The sequence below is a fragment of the Humulus lupulus genome, chromosome 6 (genome assembly GCF_963169125.1).
Source record: "Humulus lupulus chromosome 6, drHumLupu1.1, whole genome shotgun sequence".
Classification (NCBI taxonomy): Eukaryota; Viridiplantae; Streptophyta; class Magnoliopsida; order Rosales; family Cannabaceae; genus Humulus; species Humulus lupulus.
Genome location: NC_084798.1, coordinates 16,384,867 through 16,394,010, shown reverse-complemented (window position 1 = coordinate 16,394,010; position 9,144 = coordinate 16,384,867). Strand labels below are relative to the sequence as shown.

Sequence of the window (9,144 nt, the reverse complement as noted above, 5' to 3'; positions counted from 1 at the left end):
ATCGAGGTGACGCAGCGAGTGGTTCGAGACACGTCAGCGGAAAACGCACTGTTCAAGGTAAGAAGAGTGGACATCTGCGCACAGGGTGTACGTTATGCGTGCGACCTTGTTTTCTTATTTGTTTAATTATGTAATTATTTTGTGACTTGAATTGCTGCATTAGGTTGACTAGCATGAGGATAGTGCTAGAGATTTTAGTTAGTAGACATGCTAAGAGGATAGAGTAGGCGTGCTACTAGATTTTAGCTGCTTGTGTGAGTATAGCACTTGCAGGAATTATCTTGGGTGTGTATAACTCAGGATAATAGGATGCCACCACGGAACTGCCGAGTGTGAGTACAGCGCAGGCAGGGAAACGATGTCTCGAGGGAACGGCCGAGTGTGAGTACAGCGCAGGCTAGACGAGTAGCCACAGTGGGAATGCCGAGTGTGAGTACAGCGCAGGCAAGGCAGATTACATTTCATGTCCGATCAACATGACTTGTTAGTATTTATGTGTGTGAGTGTAACTCACATTATGTTAGTGTGATATGGTGTTTATATATCACACGATGATTATTGTGCTTATGATGTTTATTTATGTTTAGTTGAAAGTTTATGTTTCTTGGTTTGGGGAGTTATGTCCTACATAGCTCTTCTTACTGGGCGCTAGCTCATGGGTACTCTGTGTGCAGGTAAAGGCAAAGCAAAGCAGTGAGTGGTGCGGGCTCGAGGCATGGACGGAACATGTTAGAGGCTGGGCTCCAGTTATTTTATGTTTTTAGAAATAAATGTTATGTTTTTAAATTTTCAGACTTGAATGGTTATTTTCTTTATGTTTTTGTTATTAAACCTAGCGTCCAACATTTTTATTTTTAACTAATGAGATCTCATTGTCTGCTTAAATTTTAAATAAATATTTTCTCTTAGTGTCTTAAAGTATTTATTGTTTATTATTTTTAAATGGACTCCCTAAGTAACGTCTCGGGAAATCGGGGCGTTACATCTATGATGCTTGTTATTGAGTAATTGATTTCAATGGATATTGTTTTAGTAAAAAAATATAGTAGGGAGTTCAAACCTGATATTGATATTTGGTACTAGTTCCTTCTATATTTGTTGTAATTGAAGCACCAAAAACTCTCCTTCTATCTCTATATCTAAGTTGAAGCACCTGAAATAGAAAGAAATAAATAAATTTTAAATAAAGAAGCATATCATATAAGATAAGTGAACTAGTTACTTGTTCTTTGTATTTTTTTTTCTTTGATTATAGATTTCCATCAAAGAGTGTTTGATTTGTTTGATCAAAATGTCAAAAAACACCTAATGAATCTTCAAGAAAGTATAACAACATTCATAAGAAAAAAAAGATGTATATGTCTATGATCAATGTTTTATTTCCAAGTTAATTTCCATGCATATTGTTTTAGTGAAATATGGTAGAGAGAATAAAAACTTGTTTGTCAGTACCTTCTCCTTACACCCAGTTGAAGCACCTAAAGAAATTTTTTTAATTAAACAATCAAACCAATATAGCCATGATATTTAATCAGTATATGCCATACATACCTCAACAAAATGTCGATGAACTAGTGAAAAAAAAGAGATACTTACTATATATATATTAATTTTCTTAGATAGCATCCTCCTTGAAAAACTAAAATTTAAATTTCAAACTAGTTATTTGTAATTTTTTTAATTAATACTTTTATTTCATATATTTTTGCTGATTATACGTGAGATATGTATATTTAATGAAATAAAAATTTGAAAATATTAAATTATTTTTTTATAATAAATTATATTTCCTACTTTACAAAAATTAAAACTAAATTTACATTTTATACTGAATGGTTGTTGTTTCCTAAATATGTGGTTATAGTTAAGTAAAATATTTTTTAATTATTAAAAAACTGAATATATATATATAATAGGTTAGTTTTTTAAATTATGTCAAAGATATTTGTATTATTGACCCATATACATAGAAATCAGTTTTGGTGAGTCATATATTTGGATTTGGCTGTAATCACTCTAACCCACCAAAGCGATCAAAACATAGAACAAAAATCATGCACTCAAGCCTTATCCCAACATTATTCACATACAATTCAAACCAACAAAGATGTACACAACACAGAAACATCCTTGATTTCCTTAGTGTATACATATTATATACACATATATATTCTTCTCAAACATCTTTCATAAAACTTATAATCTTGATTCAAATATTTATCAAAGGTACAATATTGTAATACTCTAGAAATATTCTGTGAAAGACTCAGAATATATCCTTTTTTTCTTTTCTTTTCTTTCTCTATCTCTCACTCAAAAATCTTGAAGCTTGAGAGGAAGAACAAAGTATTCTTCTTCTTTATGCTTCTTACTTAGTCTTTTTGTGCTCTTTTTTTGGTTCTCTGGTGTTGTGTAAGTCAAAAAGACTTGGTTTTTTAGGTTCACCATCATCAGAAGAAGGAGAAGACCAGAAAAGAAAATGAATGGTTCGGTTCTTGATGGTATAATTAATAGGCTTCTTGAAGTTAGAACAAATCCTGGGAAGCAAGTCCAGCTTTCAGAGATTGAGATTAAGCAGCTTTGCTTTGTTTCTAGAGATATTTTCTTGAGACAGCCCATTCTCTTGGAGCTTGAAGCACCTGTTAAAATTTGTGGTACGTTAACTACTACTTTTACTTGTTTACACATGAAATTCTCTTCTTGGTATTCTTTAATTTTTCATGTTCATTGTAAAGAACGCCCTAAGCTAATACTTATAAAACATTCGCATAACATAGTTTGTAAAAGAATACCACTCATTATCAAAGTCTCAGTGGGGACTTGCTTAAAACCATGCAAGTTGGCGCCATTAGTTTTAAAAGAAAACATAAATTTTTATGCAAAGTTTAAAAGAAACAAAATAAAATAACTGAGTCCCACTGATAATTTAGGAAAGTCTCTTAAAAACAAAACATAATTTAAATGGCGTTCTACGATGATCGTTTTTCCGTCCATAGGATTACCCCACGCCATACACCCCATGATGATAGAACTCCTCACGTCACCACGCGTGCCATAAAGAAATCCTATTTGCTACCTAGAAGGAAAGTAAGGGGGTGAGCTAAAAGCCCAGTAAGGAAGTACAAACAAATAAGCAAGTAAGAATACAACAAATACAAACACTAACGTTCATCTACAATATCATGGCATATCAAAACATAATCGTAACATATCATCATTGCATAACATAATCGTAATATATCATCATATCATAACATAATCGTAACAAATCATCATTTCACAAACATACAGTATACATGATGAGCATGGATCGCTAGTTGTCCATGTCACCCTATGAGGTAAATAGGAGATTTCTGGTCCTTGAATAACCTCGGCGCGTTCGTCCTAGGAGTTACGTCTCAATGTCCTTAGTAACTCGTTCGATGTATCTAACATCGTAATCTGCTTGATGTATCTAACATCGTAATCTGTTTGATGTATCTAACATCGTAACTGGTTTGATGTATCTAACATCCATACACATATCACATTCAACATATCATCACGTTATGGCATTCCTAATTCATAACAATTCATTCATACAACAGTCTTACCATTCATAGCATAAAATCATAAAATCTATCTAACTTCCTTACCTCAGGTCCAAGCTAAGAAATTTAACAATATTTCAACGAGCCTATATCATAATCAAAATAACATTTCTTAGGTTCATAAAATTACTATTTTGCCCTTCCATACAACTCATGTGTGCATGGGCCATCCACACATAATAACAGTTACACAAAACATGCAATTATCGCCAAAAAAGAATAATGCTCGTTTTATCCATTTTACATGCATGATCGTTTTATAAAAACCACATAGTTGAATAATAAACATAATTTTGGACGTAAAAGTGGAGTTGCATATAACATGCATACGTGGGAACATTGCGTAATAGAGACGTTTTCAAAAACGATAATTCTACATTTCTTACTTTTATTATTTTAAAATCAATAGACATATAACATGCTTTATTTTTCTTAAAATTTCTATGTTGATTAAATTTCTCAAAACATTATTTTATTTTATAAAATTATTTTATTTTAGCTTAAAAATAAAATATGTGACATTTTCATTTATTAATCTCAAATTACAAAGAATTAACCAAAAAGCTTGGATTTAATTAAAATACCTATTTTTAATATGTTTCTTTAGAAAAATAAATTTTATCATTGTGTTACATAAATGATGTGAAAAAAAAAATATTTTTAAGTGTGGAAAATATATTTTTATTTAAATTATTTAAGACTTAGTTTTATGTAACAAAAATCCATATGTGACATTAAATAACAATTTTTAACCCCTTTTTAAAACAAACTTTCAGCCATCATTTATTTTCTTCAAGAATCACAAATAAATAGAATCTAAATATTTTTCTCAATCAAAACAAAGGAAAAATCATAACTTATCAAAATATGCATCCATACCATTAAAAATACCATTTTTCAATATTACCATAACTTAGGAAAATAATTTGTTCCAAGAACTCATCAAATTCATTTTAGTGAAACTCACTTCATATTTTCTTACAAAAATTCCAGCAACTATTTTTATCATTAAAAATCACCATATTCAATTTAAAAGCTCATATTTTCTCAAAAATTCAATAAAAATTTTGTAGGTAATTATTTGAGTAAAATATCATTTTAATGGGACTTAAAATCCCTTTTTAATTTCATAAAATTAACATAACATCAAGGACATTACTTATGCATGCAAATCATCTTTTTATCAAACTTTTACCCAATTATTTACAAAATCAGCAAGCTTAATTTCTCATGAGATTCATCTTTTATCCCAAAAATTTCACATAAAATCATACATGTTCAAAATCTCATCATACTTTTATTATATACATGATTCTAAGAATATTACTAACATATTCACATGAAATCTTATAAAACCAATTTTTCTATTCCATTGAATCTACACATGAAATCCAACAACAATAACAATGGCAATAACATACATAAATTCATAACACCATATCTCATGAACATGCCTTATAACGATCCTAACATATTCCTTATCATATTTCTAAAATCATCATTTACCATTTTACATAAATCAAGGATTAAAAAGATAACCATAGCAATATAAACATAACATATATCCTCATTATAAACCCTATCAAATCCATTCCCTCAATCATACCCATGAACCCTTTTTAAACAAATCATATTCTAAAAAATATACAAATCATAATCATCAATCCTACAATAATCAACCATTAGCATCACCATCAAAAACCTCAAAGATAAACCCATCAAAACCAATATATCGGCTAAGAAAGACCATTACCTCTCTTGATTGTTGAATCAAGAACACTCTAGCAAGAAAACCTTGCCACCTATAGAGGATTTTCAAACACCATACATCCAAAATAACAAAGCTTAGAATCAAAATGAAGAAAGAAAAAGTCTTAAAGAAATCATGAACAAATGTTACCTCTAGTTCTTTACACAATTGAACAACCCTTGTTCTTGTCCTCCTTCCCCACGTTACTCTCCTTATACAACTATATGGGCTGGTGGCTTGGTGTGATGAAAAGGAATAACAACTTTTCTTTCTTTTCTACTTATAATGGGTTGGCCGAATACTCTAGGGTGGAATGATCTATAGTTTCCTATTCTCTTCTTTTATAATTGTCTTGATAAATTCCTATATCATTTCATAAATAATAATAAATAAAAAAATGGGTCTTTTCCTTATTTCTTTTCACACCTCATAAAGGAAACTTCTTACAATACCTATTTGACCACAACACCACACATACACGGCAAAGGAAAATCAAAATGAAAGAAAAGATTTCAAGTAATTCCTAACATTTCACATAATAATTATACCAAATAAAATAACATCCAATCAATCAAATGTAATTTTCATACAACTATCAATCAATCAAATATAAATTACACAATTGATATTAATAAATCAAATATAAACCAAACCCATTTAGGAAAAGATAAATTATTGCCTTCCCATTTTCCTTACACGCCCACCATCTTTCCTTTCCTTTTATTTATTTTATTTTATTTTTCCATCATGTTAATTAACTAAAATAAATCTAATAAAGGAATAAAAGTGTGTAGAAAATCTACACATGTGCATCTTATTACCATAAACTTGCACATACTAAATCACTAGAGTGCATCACTATCTACCATGCACCTTAGTGCATTCAACCAAATCCCACATAATCACATCAATTGTCACACTTATATAAAATATAACACTAATAGTAAAATAAACATGTTACACAATTATTCACTTATTAATTTAATTAACCAAACAAACAATTAACAAATTTAAACTCAAAAGATTATACCAAACAATTCTAACAATTAAACAAACAATCAAATAAAACAAACAACAACTAAATAAAATAAACAACATTTAAATAAAACAATTCATCACACTTAGCATTTAAATAAAATAAATCACAAAATTTAAATAATCTAAAAAACTAGAAACCAATTTGGCATGAGCTTGTAAAATTGTAAATAAGTAGTGGAAACCAAGTTCTTTCCACTTCCTCTTTTTACCTCTAATGGCATGTTTCTTCTCTTATTAATAGAATGTTATTTTGCCATTCTAAATATAGTTACTATCAATTTTAGGCCCTTTCTAGTAACTTTGATATTGTAGACTACTGTCAATATTACTTGGCTCGTTGATATTGTTATTGTTGGATTGAGTTGAAATGGCTAATAGCTTATTGACCTTTCTACTCTAGTTTTGTTTATGCGAGCTGTTCATTGTATGCACAATAATGACTTCACATTGTCCTTTATTTTTTTTCATGCACCTTGTTATGAGAGAATGAAATTCAGTGTCCCCAAGCCTTGAGTGTTTGTTATTTTTCTTTATGCTTTATATTAATTGGATGTTGCAATTCTTTGCAATTGTCCACAAAATTAATATTTTAGAATTCTGAATGCTTGTGATGTATTTTTAGGAATGATTGTTGTTGGAACTAAAAACAACAATAAAATGAAAATAGCCTTCAAGAGGGAGCATGAAGTGGAATTGCTGCCAACTTCTTTATATATGTAAATATGAACTAAAAGTACAATTTTTGACATGTGTATAGATTTTTGTATTAAGTTTTATATTGATTTTGTACTAAATATTTTTTTTAGTTTGTATTTTGTTTATCTATTTTATAAAAATTAATTTTGATATTTTATTAATTTTTTTTTTGTAAATATTATAATAAAAAATAGAATTGATAAAATAATAAAATTAAAAAACTAATAAAATTATATTTTAAAAAAATTATTTAATTTATTATTAATTTTGCTACCAAATTTTAGTAGAAAAAGTATCGAATTTTAAAGTACAAAACAAATAATTTGCTACTAATTTTGTGATTGTTTGCTACCAAATTGTGGTAGTAAAATGATTTTGGTGGATTGAAAATAAAATAAATTTTCATGACACAAATTCTTTAGCTACCAATTTAAATGCAATTGGCTACGAAATTATAGTATCAAAAACCCTCTAGTAGTCCCGTAAAGTAGTGTTTTAGCTACTAGATTTAATATTTTTAGCGACTAAAAAATTAGTAGCAAATAAGAATAATTAGCTACAATATTTTTTGGTAGCAAGAAACCTTTAGCGACGGGGTTTTAGCTACGAACCAGCTACCAACAAATTTTGGTAGCAAAATGGGTATTAGCTACCAAAAAGACATAGTTTGCTACCAATTTTTTGGTAGCTAAAACACTTTTTTTTTTGTAGTGAGAGTCTCGAAAACAGCAGGTACTTTCTTCTTTTCTTTACTTTCTCGGAGTATTTTGGTTTTAACAGCTGTTTGGTTGCTGGAAAAGAATGAAAAACTAACCAAATTATCACTTTTTTCTCTTTATCTTTGTTGTTTTTAGAGTTTTTCTCTTTATAACAACTTTAGCTGTAGTTGATAGCCTTGGATCGTTGCAATTTCCGAGAGATGGCACAACTTTGGTTTCAAGTGAAGGAACTCTTTTAGGGATTCTTTAACCCAAGCAGTTCAAACAACCGTTATTTGGGAATTTGGTATCGAAACATCCCCGGTCCAACTGTGGTTTGGGTTGCAAACCAGTGTAAACCGATCAACGATTCCTCTGAATCGTTGACAATAAACAACACTGGAAATCTTGAGCTTTTGGGACAGAATAAGAGTGTCGTTTGCTCTACAAGCTCGTTGAAACAAGCCTGGGAACCATGGGTTAAACTCTTGGATAATGGTAACTTTATTTTGAAAGATGAGAAAGATGAGAATACAGAGAACTATTTGTGGCAAAGCTCTTATTACCCTGGTGATACATTGTTGTCTGGAATGAAATTTGGATGGGACTTGAAGAGAGGTCTTACTAGGCGGTTGTCATCATGGAAAAGTTTGAATGATCCCTATTATGGAGATTTTATTTATGGGATTGAATATGATGCACAACACCGTACGTACTCTGAACCAATACTTTGGAAAGGATCTGCAAAATTTTATCGAATTGGGCCATGGAATGGCCTACATTATAGTGGTTGTCCTGAGTTGAGACCAAGCCCTCTTTACGATTACAAGTTTGTTTACAGTGATGATGAAGTTTACTACTCGTACATCCTCAAGAATAAGTCTGTGATCACAAGAGTTGTCATCAATCGAACGACAAGTGCTCGTCAACGTTTGATATGGATTGAAATTGAGAAAATTTGGAAGCCTTACTTTTCAGACCCTCGAGACTAGTGTGACAACTATGGCCAATGTGGGGAAAATGCAGAGTGTATAATGACAGAGAATCCAATATGTCGATGTTTAAAAGGTTATAAGCCTATGTCTCTACAGGATTGGAATTCAATGGACTAGTCTGAAGGGTGTGTAAGAAGTAGTCCACTAAGCTGCCATGATCAAGGGAAAGATGGCTTTTTGAAATTTTCTGGTTTGAAATTGCTGGATGCTCAACATACATGGGTGAACAAGAGTATGAATCTACGGGAATGTAGGGCTAAATGCCTGAGCAATTGTTCCTGTACGGCTTATACAAACTTAGATATCAGAGATGAAGGCAGTGGCTGCGTCGTCTGGTTTGGAGATCTTTATGATATTCGATAATTTCCTTCCATCGG

At 30.6% G+C, this 9,144-nt stretch overlaps 1 protein-coding gene across 1 annotated transcript; it reads left to right on the top strand.

Annotated features, from left to right (window-relative positions):
* Positions 1-2,479: 2,479 nt before the first annotated feature.
* On the top strand, positions 2,480-8,764 carry LOC133784758 (G-type lectin S-receptor-like serine/threonine-protein kinase At4g27290). The gene is made up of 3 exons (XM_062224034.1): positions 2,480-2,654; positions 7,955-8,007; positions 8,126-8,764. The coding sequence occupies exons 1-3, from the start codon at positions 2,480-2,482 to the stop codon at positions 8,762-8,764; spliced, it is 867 nt and encodes a 288-aa protein (XP_062080018.1).
* The last annotated feature ends 380 nt before the right edge of the window (positions 8,765-9,144 follow it).